The sequence below is a fragment of the Epinephelus lanceolatus genome, chromosome 4, assembly GCF_041903045.1.
Source record: "Epinephelus lanceolatus isolate andai-2023 chromosome 4, ASM4190304v1, whole genome shotgun sequence".
Classification (NCBI taxonomy): domain Eukaryota; kingdom Metazoa; phylum Chordata; class Actinopteri; order Perciformes; family Serranidae; genus Epinephelus; species Epinephelus lanceolatus.
The window spans coordinates 1,593,757-1,620,580 of record NC_135737.1 but is presented as its reverse complement, the minus strand read 5'-3'; the positions used below and the strand labels follow the sequence as shown (position 1 = coordinate 1,620,580).

At 41.4% G+C, this 26,824-nt stretch overlaps 1 protein-coding gene across 5 annotated transcripts in view; it reads right to left on the bottom strand.

Annotated features, from left to right (window-relative positions):
- The window catches only part of nf1a (neurofibromin 1a), a 286,700-nt gene that overhangs the window by 137,501 nt on the left and 122,375 nt on the right, over nucleotides 1–26,824 (bottom strand). For all 5 annotated transcript variants that reach the window (XM_033632269.2, XM_033632273.2, XM_033632270.2 and 2 more), the window contains 5 exons: nucleotides 18,957–19,036; nucleotides 17,135–17,258; nucleotides 16,638–16,884; nucleotides 7,001–7,074; nucleotides 6,771–6,854 (listed from right to left, as the gene is read on the bottom strand). In XM_033632269.2, the coding sequence (XP_033488160.1) occupies nucleotides 6,771–6,854; nucleotides 7,001–7,074; nucleotides 16,638–16,884; nucleotides 17,135–17,258; nucleotides 18,957–19,036 (609 nt within the window). The remainder of the gene's footprint in view (nucleotides 1–6,770; nucleotides 6,855–7,000; nucleotides 7,075–16,637; nucleotides 16,885–17,134; nucleotides 17,259–18,956; nucleotides 19,037–26,824) is intronic.

The window sequence follows — 26,824 nt, the reverse complement described above, 5'->3', positions numbered from 1 at the left end:
GGTACGGCTTTTCTGACAGACACTGGAACTAAATAAAACTACACAGCCCCCACATAAATTTAATGAGACCACTGCACCTGCACAGAGTGTCACACCAGTGTAAACCTCATTATCTGTCTGACTACATTTTATCTGTCTGACTACATGGTGCAAATCCAATGAGCTGCTAGTTTGTTTCATTATACATGAGCCCCGTGGTGAATGTATCAAAAGGGGGCACAGAAGGGATTGACATGAGCCTTGTGGCAGGTTGGAGTTGAAAAAGGGAACAACATCAAATACATTTTTAATCTACACAAAAATCAATAACATCAGACATAAATTCAAAACACCACACAATTATCTAGAGAGCAACAGAGTTTACTAAAATAACTAAACTAATGAGGAATAGAGTCAAAGAATTAGAGGAGAAATCAAATGCCCTCCTCCTGAGTGGAAAACAGAACTGGTGGCACAGACCTCTGCTTTATATTTGGATTAACTTTTTTTTAATTGTATTTTTACTGCATTTGCCTCAGTGCTTTACTAAGATTAGATATATGGGCTGGTGTATAAAGATGGTTTGTGTACATTTTGATGTATCTTATTATGCCACTCCATTTTCTTTTCTTTCCTCAGCACTTTATTACATTTAAAATGACTTTCAGTGTGTGCATGTGGGTATCCCTGCTGCCTCTGTTCCTCTACACCTCTGGTTTTCCATGCGTTCTAATTGGATACTGTCTGTGCTCTCTCACTGGATACTGTCTGTGCTCTCTTATTGGATACTGTCCATCAGACGTTGCGCTATACATTTTTACATCGCCAGTCATTTTCACCGACAGGGTCATAAAAATCCGGTCATAATCTATTTTTACCAGTCATTTTAATTTTTGTTTTTAAAATAAAGATATTCAAAGACATTTAGTTTTCATTCGTTTGTTTTTAATAAATCCAACAAGCAAGTTATAAAGTGTGCATTAATAAGGACATGAACGAAAAGATGAACAGACATCCACACACTGCAGTGCTTCAGTTCGGCGTCTGGTCTATTTTTCACGCGAGCCGCGAGCGCTTCTGTCAAGCTGGATAGAGCAGATCATACCAAACAGGAAGTCGGACACAGAAAAGACGAGAGAATCCGGCCAATTTTTTCAAAATAAAATAACAACAGCATGCACTGAGGAACGTGAGGAGAAAATACCATGTTTATAATTTAAAATAACACGGACTTCCGGATGTGCTTTGCCGTGTGAAGACGTGCGTGCGGAAGCTCCATGTAAAAGTAGTCAGAAAATATTAATATCGCCATATTTCTACCATTCTGGGGGGTTGGGCAAATAACGTTTTATTTTGGGAGCTAACAAGTGCACTTTTAGTGCAGTTTAAGACCGAAAATGACTTCTCGGTCGACTCGAGCGGGTGGAGAGAAGCAGCACGTGGTTAGCAACATGGCCTCCTCAGCTAACAAGGACACTGTTAGCCCAATACCTGTTGACACTGGCATACCTCAATGGGCTAAGGATATGATGTCCGAGATTAAAAAAGCCAACGATGGAATTGCGAAATACAGAGAGGAGACAAAGACCGACATCGTGAGGTGTAAGGAGGAAATAGAAAAGGGAAGAAAAGAGACGAAGGTCGAGATGGAAAAATGGACTAAGAGTTTGGAAGAGAGCACTAAAGCCCAGTTTGAGTTGCTACGTGGGCAGGTGAAGCTGATTGGCGATAAAACTAGCAGTCTGGCTAACAGGATGGTCGAATGGAAAAAAGAGGTGGATGAAACGTTAAATGAGCAGTCTGACGCCATAACAGACATGTGGACAAGATTGAAAGAAATGGAGAAAGAGATACTGAAGCTGAGGGGACGAAGTGAAGATCTCGAGGCACGATCACGACGCAACAACATACGTGTCGTGGGGGTAAGAGAAGGGGCCGAGGCAGGCAAAAAGCCGTCAGAATTCATGGCTGGTTTACTGAAAGAAAAGTTGGGACTAGCAGCAACACCGACGCTGGACCGAGCACACCGGGCACTCGGCGCGAGACGAGACGGGAACGGTGTACCTCCGAGAGCATTCGTAGTGAGATGCCATTACTACACAGAGAAAGAGGAGATACTGAAGAAGGCGAGGGAAATGGAGAGAACACCCGAGGGTCGGAGCGGACAGATTCACATCTTCCCGGACTACACCCAGGAGGTAAACAGTAAGAGAGCAGCCTTCAGAGAAGCAAGAAGCCTCCTGCGGACCTGCACGGGGATCAGATACGGGCTGCATTACCCGGCAACCCTGGTGATCACGCCAGAAGGAGGACAAACAAAAGCCTTCGAGAGCCCAAAGAACGCCGTGGATTACATCAAAAAGGAGCTGAGACCCGAGCGAAGCCTATGGACTGATTTGATTCTGGCTAAGTAAAAATTTACACATGCTTTCACTGTTGAAATGGGATGACTAATATAGGCAGGCTATTGTTGATTAACCTGATAATATTGACAAAGTAATATTTGATTTCAGTGTATATTTTAAAGGGCAGGTATATATATATATATATATATATATATATACATATATATATATACATATACATATATATATATATATATATATATATATATACATATTTTTTATAACCTTCATCTCTTTCTAGGAGCTACCGTTGCCCTCCCTCATATTACTGTTTTACGCTATTCAAGGTTTAAGGGTTGATTGTTCCCCCCTGGCTACTGTTGCCTACCTTCTATGGTATTGTTTTGTTTTTTGTTTCTTTATTTCATTACTATACCTTATTCAGGATCTCATTGTTGAGAGCCCCCCGTTTGTTCTTCCCATTAGGGGATTAAGTCAAAAGGGTGATGTTATACTTCTAAGACTAAGGGTGTGATATGCACGGAGCTGCACATGGTAGGCTTGGTGTGCAGGAGATGGTGGACCGGTTGGCCACGAGAGAGCTCGCTAAAGAGCATTGTGTTAGCGTTCATATATGTTATGTGTTATGTATTGATTGTATTTGTGTGTGTGATGCCCCCCCCCCTTCTAACATTTTTGCTTTTGCTGCCAAATCTTCAAGGTGCGATCCGGATAGTGGGTACCATAGGGGTGCAATGGTGACATCAGGCTACAGCCTCCTGATGTGGCACCAACCATGAATCTGAGCAGAATGGACACAAAATTGATGGGCTGGAACGTAAGGGCGATCAATAAGCCAGCTAAACGGAGTAAGGTATTTTCACATTTGAGAGACCAGGGAGTAGAGATAGTATATTTACAGGAGACACATTTGTTGAACAAGGACCACCTCAAACTCTGTAGGGGGGGGATTTAATCAGGTCTATCACTCAAATTTCAATAGTAAGAGTCGGGGAGTGGCCATCCTTATACACAGGAATGAACAATTTATAGAAACAACTACTATAAAAGATAAACATGGTCGGTATATTATTGTGGTTGGAAAACTGTTCAATATGCCAGTAGTGTTGGCAAACTTATAATCACCCAATTGGGATAATGTTCAATTTTTTAAGGACTTATTCTCATTATTACCTAATTTGGATACTCATAATCTGATTCTAGGAGGAGACTTAAATTGTGTCCTAGATTCAACTCTGGACCGCTCTAGCCCAACATCCAATGTATTAAGTAAATCAGCACAATGCATTAACTCCTTTTGCAAGGTATATGGTATATTTGAGCCATGGAGATTCGTAAACCCAACCTCCAGGCAGTACTCCCCGCCACATCGGACGTATACTAGAATTGACTAAGTCTTATTAGATAATAAATTGACCTCTATAGTAACACATATAGAATACTCTGGTATAGTAATATCCGATCACAGCCCAGTCATATTGAAACTTCATTTTCCTGAGAACACGTCACCTCAGAGAATGTGGCGCTTTAATAACAGGCTATTGGCAGATGACGATTTTACAAAATTCATAAACTCACAAATAGACTTTTTCTTAGAGCTTAATGATACCCCTGATATAAGTAGTGGCATTTTGTGGGAATCCTTAAAAGCTTATATACGAGGACAAATAATTTCATATAATGCTGCTGAAAGGAAAAGAAAGATGAAACGTATCACAGAATTAACAAAGGCAATAAAAGAAGTTGACCTGGCAAACTCTACAGCTCCCTCTGAGGAGCTACATAGAAAGCGGATTTTGCTCCAAACTGAATATGATGTCTTAATGAATCAACGTGAGGAGGATCTATATCTTAGGTTGAGACAGGATCTCTATGAGCATGGTGAGCGCGCAGGTAAGCTCCTGAGCCACCAGCTGAAGCAGTCAGCAGCTGCTGGTATGATAGTGGAGGTAGGAGATGATCTGGGAAACAAAATTATAGATCAGAAAGGTATTAACAACCAATTTGAGTCTTTTTATAAGGATCTGTATACCTCAGAAATAAATGACAGGGAGCGAGTGAAGAATTTTTTTGAAAATCTGGAAATGCCATCCCTAGAGAAGGCAGATAGGGGTAGATTAGAGGGACCTCTGACTGCAAGGGAGATAGAGAATGCAATTCGGAATATGAAGACAGATAAAGCGCCGGGCCCAGATGGATTCCCGAGTGAATTTTATAAAACATTTGCGCCCAAACTGATACCCCTACTCTGTAGAGTATATAAGGAGGTCCTTGATAAAAAAACTTTGCCTCAAACAATGTCACAGGCTATGATCTCTGTGCTCCTTAAGAAAAATAAGGATCCGCTTAAATGTGAATCGTACCGCTCAGTGAGTTTACTTGGCTATGATTATAAGATATTGACCAAAGTATTGGCAGCTAGAATTGAGCCTGTTATAAGTAAGATAATACATCCTGACCAGACAGGGTTTGTTGCTGGTAGACAACTCTCTAGTAATCTCCGTCGCCTTTTCAACTTTTCTTGTCTCAGACTCGTTTCAAAGGTGCCATAACAACAGGCACACCCAGTTTTTGCTGAAAGAAAATCAAGCATGTTTGGAAACTGTGGCAGCATCTGGGACACGTCTCTGAACTACTTTAACTAGAAGACCCATCCCAACAGCCACAAGCGCAGATTTTGTGGCAACACGAGGAGGCATCAATGCCATCACTCAAAAGCCCCGTTTCCACCAAACACTTTTGGTATGTTACCTTTGGAATCAAAACTAAGCCTTCAGACATGGTACCTACACCCTAGCGTTTCCACCACAAACAGTGCCCTTAAATGTGGGCGGGGTTGTCGTCACTCACAGCTCGGTCCAGCACTCACTGTAATTAGGGCTGTGCGATATGACAATATATATCGTGTGACAAGAGAAAAATGTCTATAGTTTCATATTTTGCCCTATCGTTTATATCGTTGTGACGCAAATTACATTTTTTACGGCAATATCTTTTGCGTGGATCACATTGATAAATTTCTCTTCTTGGCTTTTTAATTCATGAAGCTTTTACGGTACTTACAGTAACATAACGAGTTTATATAATTCCGCTGTCTGTCTCTGCTGTGCTGCACAAACAGCCCCGCAGAGATGCAGCGAGACGGCAACAATATTCAGACCAAATCAGGTGGTGCGGAGTACAGCCTCAGTGTTGAGCGTGTGTGGGGTTGTGGGCGTGTTTGTGCTTTAGAACATAACCGCTGTGAAACAATCAGAAAATAACTTTTCATTGATCTGATTCACCAGCTTTCTCACTACCAGCGCTCCCTCTCTTCACTCACTCTCTAGCTTGCTCAACCACAGCTGCTCACTCTCTCTCTCTCTTTTTCTTTCATCTTCTTTAAAATGAGTCGGTTGCCCGACTCATCGTAATGTTATTAAACGAGGAGAAATGTCCTCCCCTCATCCTAGCAACGTTTTTGTACTCCCTCATGGCAGAGTTTAAAGCTCTGATCAGTCTGATCTCTGTCACACCTCTAAATCCGGAACACCTGCATGCTACGTAAAAGCACACACGGAGACACATTTATGCCGGTGGTGGTGGGGGCAACTTTTTATTCACTGGATTAAAATTTGTTATATCGTGATATGTATCGTTATCGGGATATGAAATGACCTATATCGTGATATGAGATTTTGGTTATATCGCCCAGCCCTAACTGTAATTCCTCATTACCGGTGACACAGATGGAAGTCTGCACCTCGTTTGTTGTCCCCAGAATTGCACACAGACATTTTTAGAACAAAATAAACAAACAACACAAAACTGAGGACTGGGATATATGCAGTTCACATAACCCAGCTGAAATTAATATATATAAATGCTTGAAGATCCACTCATAACTAAAAGTGTATGTCATATAAAAACTAAATCAATGGTCAAAGTTGTTTAAGTGAAACTCAAGGTGTGTTGATTGAGTCAGATTGTCAACTCATGCAATGAGTAACGTTACAAGTTTACCTTCCACCTTAAAAGTCGCCGGCAGTCGGTACAGTAAATTAAATTATTTTTTACTCTGACTACAGCTGCTGGAGGCAGTAAAACATCCTTTCATTTTATAGTTACAGTAATAAAACTCTTAACTGTATGAACAGTGAGTAAGGCCTAAAAACCAGCCACAACTCGGCCCTGAGCAGAGTGACTGTCAGCTATTGACCAATCAATGGAATGCAGTGTTCACCACTCCACCTTTTAGTACCAGATCTGTGTGCTAGGTACCCTAACAGATGGGGTAACAAAATTTGGGACAGTACGGAATGGTTCCATTGGTACCATCCTGAAATGAACAAAAAAAAGCGTACCAAACTGAACTGTACCGTACTGCTTGTGAAATCGAGGCTTAAAGTACAAAGAAAGGAGAGGTCCCTTCTGTCATGTGCTTACCTGCCCATCATCTGCCTTGCTTTTAGGGAAGTTGAGAATCTGTTTGGTCACCTGGTCCCATTTAGCATATGTGTCCTCCCAAGCCTAAAGGTTGAACCAACAGACAATCAACAGAACATTAACAACAGTACACAGACAGAGGTGAGAGAAAACTAAGCAATAACAAATGCTAAGCTGACATCATATATAGGCATGGAAGAATGTGGGTTTGGATTTGAACTGAATGTTACCTCTATGTTTCCTGGCGTAGGGTGCTCTATCCTTCTGAGCAAGGCCATCACCCTCTTCTGTAAGGTGGACCGGCCTGTGGAGACAAGTGCAAAACTCTTCATGAAGTCTTCACACTGGCAACAGCTGGTAAATTTGTAAGTTCCAGATGGAGGGATTTCGTTCTGCTTACTGACAGAGATTTAACAATGCACCATACTTTTCATGTTTTATACTATCCATCATATCAGCTAATATCCTGAATATGGGGTTTCTGTTTTGGTAGATGAGGATATCCCTCTTTGGGCATTTGGAAAAGCATTCTTGCACCTCAGTAACAAAGAGCTCTCTGATCTGTGCTTCACTGCCAATGAGATGGTCTCTTTATTACACGAAATTGACAGTGACGCCCTCAAGACTTAGGGCTAGTTCATGGTTGAGTTGAACCAGAGACAGTCCCTTCCCAGGGATTCTATTTTGGGTGTGGTTCCCTGCATCTGTCAACAGAAAAGATGTGCCCTTTTTTTTTTTTTTTTTTTTTTTTGTAACTGTGTCTATTGATTTCTTTTAGCAGTGCTTACAGAAAGCTGGCGGAAAATATACAAATAAAAAACATGAAATAAAAAAAAAAAAAACACGAAATGCAACAAAATGTGTACATAGCCTGTGGCCTGTGGGGGGTAGAAGTTTACAATCCACTTGAGTCACATTTGTCCTTGTGTCTTGTTCGATCTATATGACAACCACTTTTCCCAGTCTTTTGTGAAGCATTCCTCTTTCATTTTCAGCTTGTATGTGAGTTTCTAAGGTAACTAAGGTATCGTCTGTGATGTTCAGCCATTGTTTGAGGTCTGGAGGTTTAGTCTTGAGCCAGCTCCGGGGTTTTTCGATTGCAGAGTTTTGCACAGCGGCGACCGGATCTTTGCTCTCAAACCACAGAAAAATGTGATGGCACAACAGTCTCCTTCAGTACATTATTCTATGCTTTCTTTTGATTTTCACATTGGCTAGTCATCCTGTTTAATTTGTCTTATGATTAAATCGGAACCGTTGAAACAAGTTGTAGGAAGCCTCTGTAAGTAACTGGTTGCTGGCAGACACTCTGTGCTGCAATAAAATGGTTAATCAGCAGTGCCATGCACTGTAGAGCAGATGCGCTGCTGGTTCTGCCGGCCTGAATAGAATATAATGTCTATAGCCTTACTGTTGTGTACAGCCTTTATAGAATGAGCTGAGTAGTGATGCGCGGTTCGACCCGTAACCCGCGGGACCCGCAAATGGACCTGCGGGTCGGGCAGTAGTGATCGTCTGTTAAATCGGTCTGTAAATGATATTTTGACATTATTATTATAATCTATTAATCTATAATCTATTACTGTCATGGCTTCCAAAGGTACTGATGCGTTGAGCAGGTGACAGCCCGCGGTCGTTTTCAAAACACACTTGTGTCACGCACTCCAAAAGAAACTTATTGAAACTTTAAACAAATAATTTATTGTACAAAACGGGGGAAACAAACGTTGACAAAAACGGTTCCGTAATTCATATTAAATTCAAAAGATAACGAAAAACAGCTACAAGTTAGAGGGAAGAGTGATAAAGTGGTAAAACTTGGCATTGATCCACAGCCTCAGACGGATGCGCTCAAGCGTGCCATGCATACAAGCTCAGTTGGTAGGCTATACTATATTTTCACATTTTTAACAATGCAATTTAAAAGTTTTGATTTTTATTGATAACCTACATTTACCAACAACAAAAGACTACATTTAGCACCAAAAAAAAATATGTAAAAAAAAAATAAAGTAAATAAAGAAACGAATATCGAATACTAAATTTTCATAACGGATACCTACCCATAGAAACGAATATTCGAATATCCAAATATTTGGGTACAGCCCTATTAAATTTCCACCATTTTTGCGATTGTGACGTTGATCGTTGTATTTTCCACGTCATCCCACATCCCCTCTGGAATTCCCTAGCCCAGCTCTTTTTCCCATTTTGCCTTAATATACAATGTTGAATTCTTCCTGGAATCCATTAGACAATGGTACAGATTTGACACGGCACTGGGAATAGTCATACAATATGCTTTTAGAAACAGATTTATGATAGGGTGTATTTCATCTTTAGTTCTTTTGATTTTTTTTATTAGAATAATCCCTCAATTGAAAATATCTAAATTGGTCATGTTGTGTTAGGTCATGTCTAGTTTTTAAATCTTGAAAACTTCTTATCTCACCATTTTGAATGACTGTGCATATGGCCGTTATACCACTTCCAAACCATTGTTTGAATCTGTGATCAGATTCCCCTGGTTTAAATTCAACGTTAGATATTATCCATTTTAGCAGTACCAGTTCCTATGTTTAATTGTTTAATAATGGAATACCATATATCAAGAGTGAATATTGTTATCGGATTAAGTTCTGCCTCATCATTTACATGTGCAGGAATCTTTCTTTCCCCTATGATTGTTTGAATTGGGAATTTAGATTCAGAAATTTCTATGTCTTTCCAACGAGCAACATAATCTGAGTTGCACCAGTTAATAATTGGGCGCAATTGTGCTGCATGGAAGTATTCTTTTAGTTTTGGAAGTCCCATGCCCCCTTTGTTTTTAGGTAATTGGAGTGTAGTGTAAATTCTGGGTCTTTTGCCTTCCCATATAAATCTTGAGATTACTTTATCCCATTCATGGAATTGGGCTTCCAGTCCATCCTTCCTTATATTGACATCAATCGGTTCATAATTGTTATGGTATAATTTGGATAGGTTTTTAGTTATGTTTGTACCAATGTATTTAAGTGATTTTGCTTCCCAATTTATTTTTAGGCTCAATCCCAATTCCACTCCTTAGCCCTCCCCCTTAGTTTTGCGCGTTCACGTGAGGGGAAGGGGTATCCCAATTCTCCTGTGGATCGAGGGCGAGTGCCAAGGGCTAGGGCCAAATAGCCCTTAAAAACGAAGATTTTCCCGGACCACACTAACAACCAAGGGGTACGTGGAATTTTCCCACAATTAAGTGTGAACACCGGCAAAATGGCGCAACGAGCAGCCAAAGCGAGCTATAAATGTATACACGAATGTTTACACATGTTTAGGTAAGCTCGTTAGCTAATGTTAGCATTGATTAGCTTGGTTAATGTTAAATACAACAAAACGTCTATTTATAGCTAATCCATACATACCAAAAACTGGTCCATCAGCACTTGTATGCGTTGAAGATATCTTCTCCTCCTTTGATTTCTGCGACTTGTGGACAGCCGCAGAAATAACACTAAAACCCAAGCAATGGACATTACAACGTTTGCAGACGGCATTTTGAATGTTTGTGATAAACACTTGTCGCCTCTGCTGACGTAGCAGCCAGCTAGCGACAACGTTTGATGATGTAGCGGTAATCGAGTGCTGTCCCATTTCTTAGGGGAATATCTTCACCCCTAGCCCTTGGCACTCCGTTTTGAGGGGCAAGGGCTAGACGAAGGGGAAGGGGTAGACGAAGGGGTAGGGGTAAGAATGAGAATTGGGATTGAGCCTTAGTTCTTTAAACAGGCACTGTGTAGGAATTTCTCCCATTTAGTGTTGAGATCGTATATTGCATTCAAATGGATAGCGCACTCTAGTGCCTCACTGTTTCAAACGCGTATTGCAACAACGGTAGCTGCTGTGTACCAAAAAGCTATGATAACATTGATGAAACCATGTCATTGATGAAACCATGTCATCCGATACTTCATGGAGTATTCATTCAGGGTCCTACACAGACGATGCGAGTTGACAAACCCCCTCCTCACCTTGCTGGCAGTGTTTACAATATAGGACTGTTGGGGCGTCTGTAAATCGAAACAAACCAATCACGTCTTGTCTTTTGACAACAGACAAGTGGCCCAACCTCACACACCTCACCCCTCTCCTCGCAACACTGCGTCACTAACAGCTGTTAGCGACCAGCGCTGCTAACAGCACTAACAGCGCTAACAGCGGCTAACAGATACCTGCAGATGGAAACTGGAAACCAACAAGTGAAAACGCGACAGGCCCTTAAAAAGCCCTTAACTTTTACTCTAGCTGAGGGTTTGTTATAGATAGACTTGATACACTGAATTGATTTTTGTTGAATCCAAATTTCTCTAATGTTAAATATAAATATTTCCAATTAACCCTATCGACCTTTTTCTGCATCTAAACTTATCAATGCTGCTGGTAGTTTATTTTTATGTATTCTATGTATAATGTGTAACGTTCTTCTAATATTGTCTTGTGATTGTCTACCTGTAACAAAGCCAGTTTGGTCTTCATCTATTAACTCTGATGCAAATGACTGAAGTCTGTTTGATATGATAGAGGTATAAAGTTTGTAGTCAACATTTAAAATTGAAATTGGTCTATAATTTTGGCAAAATTGTTTATCTTTTAATGGTTTAGGGAGAACAGTAATTGTCGCTTCATTCCATGAAGGAGGAATAACACCATTAGTCAGGATCCAGTTATATGTGATGTGTAATAGAGGGGATAATTCTATATCTAGTTTCTTATATCACTCAGACAGAAATCCGTCACTGCCAGGTGATTTATTTGTTTTTAGTTTTCCTATTGCTTTCTGGATTTCTTCTATAGTTATCGTTTTTGTTATGCATTCATTTTGTTTTGTACCGATATATGGTAGATCCAAAGTGTCGAGAAATGCTTTTATGTCATTTGGATTTGAGGAAGGCGGTTGAGTGTAAAGTTCTTTGTAGTAGTCTCAGAATATGTTTTCAATTTCTTTTGGTTCAGATATAATTTGATTAGATTTGGGATCGTGTAATTTATGGACCGCTGTCTGTCGTTTCCATAGTCTTCTCGCCAACAACTTAGTTGCTTTGGGGCCCGATTCATAGTAATTTTGTTTTAAATATCTTGCCTTTGTCTTTACGTCCTGTTGGAGTAATTCGCCAATTTATTTTATCTCTTTCATGTGTTGTTGTATCTTTTGGTCAATTTTTCCTTATGTTTTTGTTCCAATTGTTTTAGTTCAGTTTCAAGTGTCTTATATTGTTTTACTTTTTCTTTTTTAAGGTTACTTGTGATTGCAATTAATTTACCGTGGATGACTGCTTTTAATGCATCCCATAATATGGCTGGATTTGTATCACCATTATTGTTTTCCTCCAAGTAACATTGGATATCAGTCTTAATTTGCTCCACCAATAATTTGTTGTTTAATATTCCCAGATTCAATCTCCATATTGTATCTTTCTGACTACCACTTAAACAAATCTTCAAGCAAGTAGCATTGTGATCGGACACATCAGCTACTCCAATATAACATCCTTGTAGTTTATGTCTATTCTCTTTCTGCATAAAAAAATAATTAATTCTGGAATAAACTGAGTGTGTTGCTGAGTAGTGACTGAAGTCTCTCCGCAGAGGGTGAAAGTCCCTCCACACATCAAAAAAGCCCATTTCCTCCCATGTGTTTTTCACAATTTTTGTAATAGGCTTCTTGTTTCATTTGCAGCTAGTTGAGTCCAGGTCATAATCCATTATTATATTAAAGTCTCCTCCACAGATACATAATGCCCTCAGTTTCTGCTGCAATAGAGTCCAGTAAAAATTTGAAAAATTGCTTACTGCTCTCAGGCGGTGCGTATATGTTGACGAAAGTAATCTGTGATCGGTCAATTACCCCTTTAACAATAATAAATCATCCTTCTTTATCCTTTATTTCTTCTTGACATTCAAATTTGATTGTGTTGGATATCAGAATTGCTACTCCTCTTTTGCGAGTATTTGAGTGTGAACTATAAAACGTATTTTTGAAACCAAATCCTTTCAATTTCTCGTGTTTTGTTTGTGATAAGTGAGTTTCTTGTAAGAAGTTGATCTGTGTCCTTTCCTTTTTAAGCCTGGTTATAATTTTAGCTCTTTTGACTGGGTTTCCTAAACCATTAACATTTAAGCACATAAGTTTGATCTCTTGTTTGGTTTCCATTAATTATTTCAGGTCCATTTACATTGTAATAACTCCCCCACAGGCTATCAATAAGGTACTTAAGTGTGTTAAACATTATAATGAACAACCAATATGAACATTTAAGTTCAACTATATACAAGAAAGGTGACCTCCACAAAGAGATGTCAACAACCCTCATTTTATGTTGACTTTCTTTTTGTTTTGAGGGGGAAAGCCATACATTTAGAAAGGGCCCCCTGCTAGCAGTGGGATTTAACCCATAAGGGGTTAATCTACCCATACTAGTGTTGTCTTGTGGGCAGCTATGTTTCAGTCCCTCTCAAGCCAATATGTCCATCATCTATAACTCTCTTGTGCAAATCATATTATGAACTGTAATTTACCTTCATCACAGAAACATTATACACGTCTGTCCTTAAATCCTTTTCCTTTAAACTCAAACTAAATAGTTTGTATTTGACTCTCGCCTCGCATTATTGTCCCCGTGCTGAAACTCAAGCAGCTGTTCTCTCGCTTGTCTCCCGGTTTCCGATCCCCACTCGCTTCTAACTTGTTTCCAACCCGCGTTCCCGGTTAACTGGAGCCTTTTGAGTAGGTCGGTTTCTCCGGTGATGCCCTGGGGGTCCTCCACTTCGTATCCTCTTTTCCGCAGGTCGCTGGTTGTCTCCACCATGCTGCCATAAGTTTTCACTCTGTTTGCCCAGTGGATGTGCATCTTGTTTAGGGGTGTTTGGATGCGTACGCCTTCCCTTTTTAGCGTCTTTTTGATGTTTAGATAGGCTTTACACTGCTGCAGTGTCCTTGCAGTGTAATCGTGGTCAAAATAGATCCTGTTTCCACCGAGTTGGACTGTTTTCTTCTCCCACGCTTTTTTCAGTATCATCTCCTTCACTTTAAACTGCTGAAAGTTAATGACGATTGATCTGGGAGGTTGCCCTGCTTTGGGTTTTGCTGCCGTGGCTCGGTGGGGGCGTTGGATCTGCAGGTCCCCATCCAATGCAAACTCCTCCCGGAGCTACTCTTCCATAAACGCCGCGACCGAGTCGTTCTTCGCCTCTGCATCCTCCTGTATGCCATATATTCGGAAACTGTTCCGTCTGGACCTCGACTCCAGGTCATCTAGTTTGTCCCTCACGGTCTTGTGTTCTCTCATCATTTCCTGCAGTACACTATTCGCCTCGGAGTTCCACGTCTCAACATCTTCAATGCACTTTAGTGCTGCGTTCATCTTTTAATTTTGCTCAACCATCTCTGTAGTTAATTTTACAAATTTCTGGTCAATGTCATCCTTGAGTTCTGTCAGCTCACTTCTCATTTGGGTTGAAATATCCTCCTTGAACGCTTTCAGGTCTGCTTTCATTTCACTTTGCAGGGCTTGGATTTGTTTGCTAATGCCTTCCAAACTAGCTTGAAATGTAGCCATGGTGTCATTAGCTTCGGATGCTAGTGTACTCTTCTCGTCCGCCGGCTGGCTAATTTCTTTGTTTTGATTATCGGCTTTTTTATTATTCTTTGATCTTGTTGTCCCTCCACTCATTGTTGAAAGTTCTGTGTCTTCCTGTGTTTTCTTCTCAAGTTTTGGCGGAGATTATTATGTTGGCTTAGGGAAGCCCACGACTCAAGCGTGCATGTTGTTCTACCGTTCCACCGGAAGTCAGAAAAGATGTGCCCTTTTAAGAGTTGATAGCTTTGTCCGTCCAACAATTGTTTGACTTTTTTGCTATCTGCATAACTGATATTTTGTCAAAAACACAACAACAAAAAGACAAACACTTGTCTCCAACTTGAGGCCCTAGAACAGGCCGATAGTAGCCATTTTATATGCGACAATTTATGTAGTTCATCTCTTTTTTAGATCACATCGAGCTGCAATTGGAACTCCGCTCACACATATAAGGAATATTGTGGGTATTACAATTAGTTTAGTAGATTCGTCAATATCCAACATTAATATGCATCTGGCATGCTCTACTAGAGAGAAGTTTACAGACTCCATATGAGCCACAGAACATTCTCCAGGATTAGATGAGATGCAGATGAAGACATGACGTGGGCAGCCACAGTCAGATGTTTTGGTTCTTTCCATGACTGGAGTATTTCTGTTTTTTGTAACTGCCATGATGACTGACATTAAATCAATCAATAATTTATTTGTCACATGGAGTCATACAAGGTACAACTCCAGTGATAATGCGATCATGTCAGCTTCTTCAACTTGTGCACTGTGATTCTGTCCTTTTTCTGCTCTTCTTACTTTGTAGACTGCTGCTTTATAACTGTGCATGTTCCCAGATGAGCTGCAGTGTGTGTGTGTGTGTGTCTATGACATCCTGGATGGTTCTGGTAATCCATGGTCCACCACCTCCATCCACCACAGACTCAGTGAATTCAATGATGCCTTCGGTGACGTCCACGGTGGTGTCCTGGAACGTGCTCCAGACTCTGATTGGCTCCATCTATTGTGTCACTGTGGGTATGAGTCCATGTTTGTTTATATTTCTTGACCTCAACATGGTTGCTCCTCCCTAACACGGGCAGTGTCTCCGCTCTGTAGCCGCCTCTGAACGGCGTACATCAGTGATCCAAAATGTTTATTCCCCTTGTGGCACAGGGTGGGGAGGAAGTGGACAGCAACTCATATTCCCACTGTCACACCAGTCCTTATTCACCATAAAGCACACGCCTCTTCTCCTTCTCTCGCCAGAGTCCTCTGCTCAGTTAGATTGGCATATAGAAAAGGAGTCACCTGGCTGAATGACAAGTCTGGTATTCCAGGATTTCAACAAGTTATGGTTAAGCAAAGGATATTACAGTTTTGATTTCCTGTTGGAAAGCTATGTGGTATAAAGCTCTCCAGTTTATTGTCCCATGCCAGTACAATAGCTAGCAGGATCCTACTTCAGCTGTGCCCATTCTTCTGTATCTTAACCAGGATGTTTACTGATGTTTACATTTTGAAACCTTGGCCTGGCCAGCTAGCAGAAGTCTACTGGAGGAGAGTTTACAGACTGGTGAGCTGACTTCCTCATAACAAAAGTGACTCGCAGCCACACAGCATCACAGTTCAAAACTTCAAAATTTAGCAGAGATACCAGAGAGGTGACTGTAAACCTCCCCACCTATGTAAAACACAAACAAACAAAAAATTGTGCAGATGCAGCAGCCAGTTGCACCAATAAAGTTTCCTTTGTGTTTGTTTTTAAGTCAGGGGTAAAAAAAAAAAAAAAAAAAAAAACTTATTATGAGTTTGTTACACAACAAAAACTGCTGTTTAACTGACCACCCGGCCATATTTAAATGATTGCAAAATCGCCAAGTATGAGATGAGGTTTCTAAAATTGTGAAAACAAAAGCAGTGCTTACTACAGTGCTTACTCAACAACTGACTCCACCACTATATCACCACTGCTGAGAAGATAATATCAAAGCTCAACTAGAAATTCTACAAGATCTGGAAACATGTGGATGGATATCTGTCCAGTTTAAAACATTTAAGCATTTTCTGCCCTCTATTATTCCATTGTTCTCTCCTCACCTTTACATCACACGAGGTTAAGAGATGGAAGAAAACTAAGGCATCTGTCTATCTGAATTGAAAACATATCATTTGTCAGAAGATGAGGTGCAGTACTGAACTCAAGCTACATTTTAGTATTGAAGGTGAGAAACTGAATCAACTCAACTTGAAGAGTACTGACCTGTTCCCATCATGTTGCTGACAGAGGCCAGTTCACTAAAGGTGGCATAGTTGGGGAGGATGGTTTGGACAGGCACCTCGTCAGCAGCACTGCGGATGTCAGCCTCCTCACAGAGGTGGCGGAAACACGACATGGCCACCAGCACCGCCTCGGTGTCCGGACTCCACAGGAACATGTAGAGACATACCTCCAGCTTCGTCTGCGCCTGCCGGCAGATGGGGATACCGCCACCCATAGTGGCAAATTCCTGGAACAATCAAGGACCAGACATACATTTTACACAACTGCTTCTCTCACAGACAGGGTGCCACACCAAATCTAACCCTTTCTGAGCATTCAAAGGACCAAAAATCTACCTCTCAGACAGCCAAACATACTTTAAGAGGACTACACTTGTCATTAGAACATACCAGTGTCATTTTCACTGTTTTGCTGCCTCATTTGTTTTTGTAGCTATCAAAGCAGCCTACTGCAACAGTAAAGGAATGGGACTGTACCTTGTTCTTAAGCAAAAACTTGTTCCTGCAGATGAGGATTTCCCTCAGCCATTTGAGAACTTCCGTCCCATTAACCATTTGTTGGCCAATCAGTTTGCGACAGATGAGGAAGAGCACCTGTGAACTGAGGTCAGAAGGAAAAAAGGAGGAAGGTCATTATCCTCCAAATGTCACTAATAAGTTTAGACCATCAAGGATCATAAAGATTTGTCCATTTTCACACAAACAGGGCACTTATTGTTAGAAACAGGTTGTATTACTGGAAATTGAATGCTTTCCACAAAATCCCAGGAACTGATCACATCTTTTTTAAAGGTGTGATATGCAACATTCAAAGTCTGGGCCAGGACTGCCTGCACATGGCTCTCACCTGTGATGTTACTAGCAAATATAGAGGGGGCTGAGCCAAATAGCGGCTAGCAGTGCTACCAACAGCAACAACTGCTGACAGACCTTATATTGTTAACCTGGGTGGAAGCAAAGGGCGAGGGTTGCGCTTCCGCAACAACGCCGTCCTACTGCTGGGTCGACACAATGTTATTAGTGGTAACTGCTATATGAGCACAGTGTAGAGCAGTGTACATTAGCTAGCCAGTGGGACTCACATGCACCAACATGCATGCATGGCAGGCCCAGCTGCCAAAACAAAGAACAGAGCAGCTCAGATTACAACACACACAGAGGGAACATGACTTCATTCTCTGTTCAGGACACCATTGCTCCACTGTATCTTTACATGGCAAATTGTGGGGTTTTTTTTGCTATATTAATGTTCTGAATATCATTTATGGAACCTTTAAACTTTTCAATGCTCACAGAGTTCTCAATGCTCATAACAAATAAATCACAAAACATGTCCATCTGTGTGGTGGTGATGTATCAAAACAAACACAATCTAACACATTAGTTGTGTCCGAAGACCCTCTGCTACTGAGAAATGTTTTTCAGTAGGGCTGCCACAATTAGTTGACTAATCTATGACTAATCGACTATTAAAATAATCGGTGACTATTTTAGTAGTCGACTAATCGGTTTGAGTCATTTTTCATAGAAAAGCACTATAAAAGTACCCCAAAATACTCTTACTGCAGCTTCTTATGTTCAGATATTGGCAGCTTTACACACTCTTCCGTGACAGTGAACTAAAACCCTTTGGCGTGAGTACGAAACAAGACATTAGATGACGTAATTTTGGGGTTTGGGCGAGACAGACCAACATTTTTCAACATTTTAACACATTTTTCGATGAAATGATTAGTTGACTAATCAAAGTAATAATCGACAGATTAGTTGACAATGAAAATAATCGTTAGTGGCAGCCCTATTTTTCAGCCACTCAAATTTCATATGTCCTGCTAGACAATATTACTGAAGCCTGTCAAACACAGTCAGTGCACTTTAAGTAAAGCATCTCACACCACATTTATTCACATCAAAACCAAGTAAAAGCCAATCTCCAATATGATGTTTTCAAATCAGCTGCAGTGACCTACTCCACAATCTTTGCTGTCTAGCGCACAGCCCGGGCACGGGGTCAATAAACAATGCACTTCTGTTATCAAGTCATACTGGCATCCTGGCTTCAATCCCAAAAACTTTTCTTATAACACATGTTGTATATCTTAAATTTAGTTTAATGAAAACAAAATATTTCAAAAACAGAAAAGGGGTCTGCAGATGCAAAGCTACCACTGGCACCCAAAGCAGCACATCATGGTAGAGTCACAGCAGACAACTGTGGCTCCATGGGTATAACTATGGATTAGAGCTGGGCATTTCATCTCCCCCTGCTTTATGGAAAAATGTGTAGATTTTTGAGTACCTGATGTCCCAAAACGTCTCTATGGGGGCATCAGGATTCCACAATTCTATGGTCTCTGGCTGGTGCAGAACTAACAGAGCCTTAAAACAGATAGGATGGGACAGAAGAGAAAGAACAATGAGGAGGAACATTGGCTTGTGTTAGTGGAAATTTTACAGTAAAAAATTATTCAAATGAAAAAAAAAACAAAGAAAAAAAAAACCAAAACAAAACAAAATAAATGTTTTAAATTGTTTTTTTTTTTTTTCCATACAGACTCAAACTTAATCAGGCATGTGATTGGCAAAGGTTCAAAAAGAAGAAAAATATACAGAGCTTCTGCATCCAACCACACCACACACGAACACCAGCATGCCCTGATCATAGAATATATTACTTTGTGTTTGTCTAACATGTTAAACTTCTCCAGCGCCACACTTTGTGCTCAGTATTAATCAATTTCATGTTTGTGGAGAGTAATTTGACCCCTTTACACAGCCATGCGCAGCTGGAAGACTTTTCACCATTTTAATGATTAGATGCATCAATCAGGTGTGCTCTGGAGTGAATCACATATTTATTACTAACCCCTGGACTTTAACAGGTTGAATATAGTGAGGTTCTCATATCAGTCATTACCACAATTAATGTGTGTGTGTTTAAAAACTATGGGCAGTAAAGCGTAGACAGGTGGCACAGTGTCTAATAAAATGACAACCTGAATATTATGACTTATAGTCAGGGAATATTGCGAAAATCTGGGAAGAAATTCCTTACCAAAAATTTTCTTCATCAATGTGTTTGTAAAGGTGTATAATAACACATATAAAAAGATAGAAATTCAACTCCCATAGGAAAATCCATGACAGCTGCTGAAAGTTGGGGTATCCGAAAAAAAAAAAAAAATCAGTGAAAAATTGAAAATGCTTACCTCTGCCTTTAGTATTTGTGAGGGGTCAATCTAGGGGTTTTTCAGGATTCTGAATTGATCGCAAGCTTTTCTTGTGCAGCAAAACCACTTCTTGGCAGAAAAAAGGGCCACACCTAATTTTAAATGTAAATTTTAGACATAGCTTTATTCATTTATTTCAATATCTCAAATACTAGTTAGATAACAACACTGCTCTACAATGTCAAATATCTCAGGAGTCTAGGTCTGAGTCTTCTCCAGACATCATTATGGATACAGTTCTTGCATGTAATGCCTCTACAACTTCTGCATGCTGAGATACACCAGACACCAATCTTCTTGCAGCTGCACTGCCGGTTGCTGCAATCTCCATTACAATTACAGTTGTGAACTGCAGTAGCTACTCAGGAGCCATGGGGTCTAGTGTTGGAACCGGCTCATAACCCTGGGGTCCAAAGACACACTCTGCAGAAGCATCCAGGCCCAGGTTTAGAGCTAGGCATGGAGAGAATGCTGTGCAGGTGCACCCTCTGTTGAAAGTAGAGTTTCTCATTTGATCAGCCCAGCCGCAAGAACATGCTGTATCGAGTTGCACCCAAAGTTGTACCTGGTGCATGGTATATGCACTGGAAAACTGCCATACCAGCCCTGATCAGTGTGTCCTTTGTAGCCTGTACGTCAAGGAGAGCCAGGTCTCGCTCTGAAGACAAAATTCGGCACTTGGGCAGTGACTTGCAGCATCAGAAACCAACAAAAAAGGCATCCTTTAACGTCGGCATGATACACGGCCGGTCATTGTTATAGTTTAACAGCACCCAGTGGCGTCAGAGGGAAACCCAGCGGGACATGGCCGAAGGTTCAGGTGGCTTAAGTCCGAGTGGGGCAGGCAGGAGGGGTGGTGGATGGGTCCAACAACACCGACTTTCACCTGAGAGAGCGGTGATTGCGTCCCATAAGATTCTAAAGCCAAACCCTATTCTTTTTTTCCTAAACCTAACCATGTAGTTTTGTTGTCTAAACCTAACCACATCAATTCACAGTGTTGTACCAATGTAAATTCCTGTGAAAACAGAAGTATATCTTGAAAGAAGACAAAGCATGTAACAGGCAGAACTTGACACAGAACGTCAACAACCAGCGCATGGGAACACAGGGAACCTTGTATGTCGTACACAGATGTGGAAGTGGACGTGGATGTGCAAAGTCCATGACCAAATGTCACTATGTGACGAAGTCGGAGTGATAATGTGTCGCGAAGGAAGATGTCCATGTGTTCATCAGTATCTCCTGCACAGAACCTGTCAAATAGAGTTGATTTCCCAGGGCCCCAGATTGCAGAAACCATATCACAACCAGTGAAGGCATGAGAAAAGAGCAGGTAGTTCCTTTGTCTTTCAAGGAGAGCTGTTGGATCTTCCTGACCTTGTAAGAGCCCTTCGACATGATTCAGAAGAGTGGTGATTGGTGTTTGAGCTATGGTGCACCAGCATTACTACCACATCTGTATCTTCTGCCCGCACCTGAAAATAAACTAGATATGTGCAAAGCGTCTAAAACTGTGCCAAAAATTGTGCAATTGTCATGTTATTTAAAAATGCTAATCCTCTGCCTTTCTGAGGATAAATGCACTTGCATTAGAACATGGCACATCAAAATACAGCACAATATAGCAAAAATATCAACCACAAAATTGTAGTTAATGTAAGTACAGTAACAATGCTTCATAACGTTTTACTGACCTCAACAGAGTCATTTGTGGCAGCAGCCACAATCGAAGTGGCAGCATCATTGTCACACTGCTCCACGGTGATCTGATGTTTCCAGAATGTTGAAGAGAGGAGATGGATGTCCATGAACTTTGCCCTTGGTGTCAAATGTATCTTACCTGGTCCAAACTGTTGATCACAGCAAGAGTTCTTGGACACTGGATGTGGACATGATCTTTTGGTGAACTGCTATAGCCATCAAAGACAAGAATGATCTTCTGAGAGCGACTGCCAAGACACTTCACACAGCTCAGGAAACTGTTGACAATCTCCTGCCAAGTCTGACCTTGTTACCACTTGACCATGCAAAGAAGCCATCCCCCATCAAGCACCAGAGTGGAGCAGGGGTGGTCAGAAAGGTCAAGCAGATTGGTGAAGTCTTTCAGGCTGGTCTTGGGAAAAGCCTGCCTTGTTGGCCTCGTTCATTTTCTGGACTTTGTTGCTGAACAAGGACAAGGGGAAGGGAGTAAGTTCATACTCAATGCTTGTCTCGAATGTCATATCCCGTTGGGTGAAGATTATCAGTCAGTTGAACAACTTGAGTGGGTTTGGGTGAATCTTCTTATCACTGACATGTCATTGAATTTTTCTGAGCGATGGCAGGGCTTGTAACTTGAACTTCACCTCCATGGTCTATGTCACTGACTGTCCACTCAGCTTTATCTGCATCTCCCTCCATACTTCAGCCGCTCTCTCAATGTTGACTGTGTCATCTGCAGTGCTCGTGAATCCTGCTGAGAAGGACACAAGCAACTGCTTGTCTCGACCATGGTTGAAGAGGTTGTTCTCTCTTGGGGTGTCGGTGGTTTAGTGGATAGAGCAGGCGCCCCATGTACAAGGCTGTTGCCGCAGCGGCCCGGGTTTGATTCCAGCCTGTGGCCCTTTGCTGCATGTCACTCCCTCTCTCTCTCCCCACTTCACACTTCGCTTTCCTATCGATTAAAGGCAAAAAATATACCCTAAAATATACCCTTTGTGGAGTGGCCCATGTTTCCTGACACCTTCATCCATGTGCTAGTTGACATCAGAAAAGTGGTTGAGGTTCTGCATCCAGCACTTATTTCTCATCCTCCCTCTGCTCAACTCCACAATTTTCTTGTATTGGTAACATCATTGTTAATGTGCAATGAAAATAAAGACTTTCTATTCTATTCTCTCCTATTCTATCTTATTCTATTCTGTTCTATTCTAACTCACCCTCTGACTTGGCCACCCTCATCAGTGTTTGCTTGATATCTATATTATTCATCTATGCATATTATCAATGTTGTGACATGAAATATTTCCAGTTGTAAAAGAAATGTAGATAATACAGTGGTGACAACTGTTATTTGATATGTGTGGCGTGTACTGTGTCAGTCTATGATCCACACAATGGTTTGAGAATGTCTGGCACCTGCTACTCCAGATTCACTCATTGCGAATGCCAACCAGCTACAACAGTTACCAGTAAACACACAAATAAGTACTTAACATGACAAATAAATAAATAAACCCATAAAGCTACTTTTCAATGTATATGCACCCAGTCATATTTATTTCACCAAAAAAGGGGGTTGCGATGAGTGGGGGAAAGTGGGCTTGGCCCTTTGTTCCACCAAGGAGTGGTATTGGTGCAAAACAAATGCTTGCAATCAAGTAAGAATCTTGGAAAAACCCCTAGTTTGACCCCTCACAAGCTACTGAAGGCAGAGGTAAACATTTTCAATTTTTCACCAAGAAGGTTCCAGGTACCCCAACTTTCAGCAGCTGTCATGGATTTTGCTATGGGAGTTGAATTTAAATCTTTTTAAAGTTGTATTACAATGGGATATTGATTTTTAGGGGTTTTTTTAGGTGTAAAAAACAGGTAAACTACACAAATTCATGTCAGTCCAATTTAATCATTTTTGTTTGACTGTAAACAATAGAACTGTTTGTGTATTTTAACTGCAGGTGGTTGGGAGCAGAGTTTCCTTAACGTAACAACTATAGTGCAAACAATTTAAAGTGCAAAGAGAGAACTTGCTCTTCTTTCAAATGGTTAAATTATGTTTTAGAAAAGAAACAAAATACAAGAACAGGTGATGCCATTTTCACTTATTCTCTCATTCTTTTGGGCTTGTTTATAGCACCCCCGCCCGGACCTCACCACTTCCTGGGGCCGCAGGACACAGTATCTCTGAGTCTTCTCTCACGCCCACCCGGGGAGGGACGGGACCCCCTGCTCCCGGCGTGACTGTCGACCGGGACAGACTGTCCTCAGTGCGCCACAACTGCATTGCGTCACCAGGGCAGGGACCGGCCCATGTACAACGGACGTAAGGGGTCAGCGGCGATGTCGGCAACCCATCCAACCCATCTTGAAACACGGACCAAGGAGTCTACCGCGCGCGAGTCAAAGGGTCTGGTTGAAACCCCGTGGCACAATGAAAGTGAAGGCTGGCGCACGCCGGCTGAGGTGGAATCCCGGCCCCGCAGGGTTCCGGGCGCACCACTGGCCCGTCTTGCTTATTGAACCATGTATTAAACCGTTTGCCCTCAGCGCCCTCCTCCTCAAGCCATGCCCACCTCCATTTATTTTCCACCCCTCTCTCCAGTTCTGCTGTATTAACACCGGGTTTAATATATTTTGCTTCCATCTCTCTGCCCTGCTCTACTCTACTCTACCGGCAGACTACCGCATCCACCTACTGCACAAAACGCACACGGCATGCTGTTTTCGTAGTAGTGTGTGTTGAAACTCTGTCCGGTTGTGTGTGTGCGTGTGTGTGTGTGTGTGTGTGTGTGTGTTTGTGTGCATGCTGTTTTTAGACCCTCCCAACTCAGCTCTTATTGGCCAGCTGAGTTTGATAACACTATACTATTTGTGGAACTACCCATTTGCTTCGCTGAAAATCAGAAGATGATTCGTTAAATGCTTACTATGCCAAGTTGTTGCCACAAAAAAAAAAAAAAAATACACATAAAAAAAAAAAATACTAGAAATGTCCATCAAGCCGGAAATCCGGCACCACGCCAGAGTACTTTAAGCCCTGTGTGTGTTATTATTCACCTTTTCAAACACATTGGTGAAGGAATTATTTGGTAAGGAATTTATTCCCAGATTGGCCAAATATCTGGTAATATTCCCTGACTATTCATACACAATATTTACATTATACCTTACTTTAAACCCATTTTTAATAACTAAAATTATAAAACACGACAAATGTCTTATCATCCAGCAAGGGAAATCACACCAGTTAGATTTTACACCTCAAAGGGTTAAGTAGTATCTTCAGATGTCATTAACCAGACAGTTTCTTGAAAGCCTTAAATTATCACAACAGCAACTGAAGTGAAGTCTGACATCCTGGACTGGTTTCTGTTGTAGGCATGTGCTGGGCTGCACTACCAGAACAATCCCATTTGCTGGAAAATTTGATAGCTCATGGACAACAACATCTGATCGGATAGAAATCTGTCGCTATCCCATGATTTTTTTATACCATCACAAACAAGAATGAATAATAGGAAGGAAGATGTAGCTTGTGTGTTTACAGCATACACACCACTCCACTGACAACACTTTCTACATTTAACACAAATAGTTTTCTGTTTTGAAATAGTTAAACTTCCCTCCATTTCACCATTCTTCCATCACTGTTGTGGCCTTTTGTTAAGGCCCTGACACACCAAGCCAACAGTCAGCCATTGGTCAAAGCTGGGCCATTGGTGAGCGTCTGTGGCCCTCATCAGTGTGGTTGGCCCATGGTGGCACCAGTTGGCCTATTTTCCACGTATTCAGCATGTCGAATCAGCATTGACACAGCTGAGCCTGTTGGCAAATGAAATCACTCTGATTGTCTGTTAAGCTCAGTGCACAAAATGAGAAACGGAAGGGAGGGATGTTAACTGAAAGTTATAGATATAACCCCGGTGCTCTGATAAGCATGAGTGAGTGTCTCACTACGGGGAACGTCTCCTTCGTGACCTCATCAGAAGCTCAAATAACATTACGCCAGCCCTAATTGGCTCGCACTAGTGACCCATATGTCAGGAGGGGATGGGACCCTCCTATATATTGGGCTGATATCGCATCAGTTGTCATTCAAAACAAGCTAACCTCTTTCTCGCTTCCATAGCAAGGAGGGTGGTCTGGTGAGACACTCACTCATGCTAATCAGAGAACTGGAGTTATATCAATAACCTTAAGTTCTCTTTTATAGCATTTGTTTCGTGTCTCACTATGGAAAAAATACTACTTCCCAGACGTGTCTGTAAAGAAGACAACTGTCCCAAGTGGCAGTTCATAACAAAAGAGCCACGCTCTGAGAAGAGCCTGCACTGAGGACCGAATGTGCCAGAGTTGGTGCCTTGACATCCAACCTATAGAATCTAGTGACCCTGAAGAGCGAGGCCCAGCATGCAGCTGCACACAGGTGTGGCTTTGCCCAAGATAAAAAAAAAAAAAAGGTCACCCTAAAAATGTGGGACCTGTCCAGATAAATTTGCAGTGCACAAACTGGAGACAGAGTATACAAACGCTGGTGCTCCTTAGAAGAAAAGGGAAGGGGATAAAAAGTGGCCAGTTTTATTGTGGAGAATGACCCCATAACCTTCGGGATAAAGGCTGGGTTAGGCTGCATACTGACCTTAGTATTCACTGGGGAAAACCATAAACGTGCCTGATGCACGGACAGTGTATGGATCTCACCCATGCCCTTAGCCGAGGCTAAGGCAAGCAATAAGGCCGTCTTCAAGGAAAGCATTTTCAACTCTGCTTGCTACAAGGGCTCAAAAGGAGAACAAGAGAGGGCACTTAGTACAGTGGGAAGATCCCATGTTAGAGCTAATGGCCTAGATATAGGCAACTTATGGCGTGCATCTTTCATGAATTGACACACTGAAGGGTGTTGACCAACTGTCTTTCCATCAAATATTCGCCACTCAACTGCTTTGATCACTTATACTGTGAAATATTCAATATTTGCAATAACCCATAGCCATACTGTATACAAAATCCTTATTTATTCTTTTTATAAATATGTATATATAGCGCCGCAGAATGCCGCAGAACCCGCCCCCCCCTGCACTATTTATTACATTTTTATATCTTATTGCTTATATCTGCACTGGGTAGGAGCTGCTTTTAATCTCATTGTACATGTGTATAGTGACAATAACAGGCATTCTGATTCTGATTCTGAAACTGACATGGCAGGCTGAAATAGCTGCCAGATATACCTCAA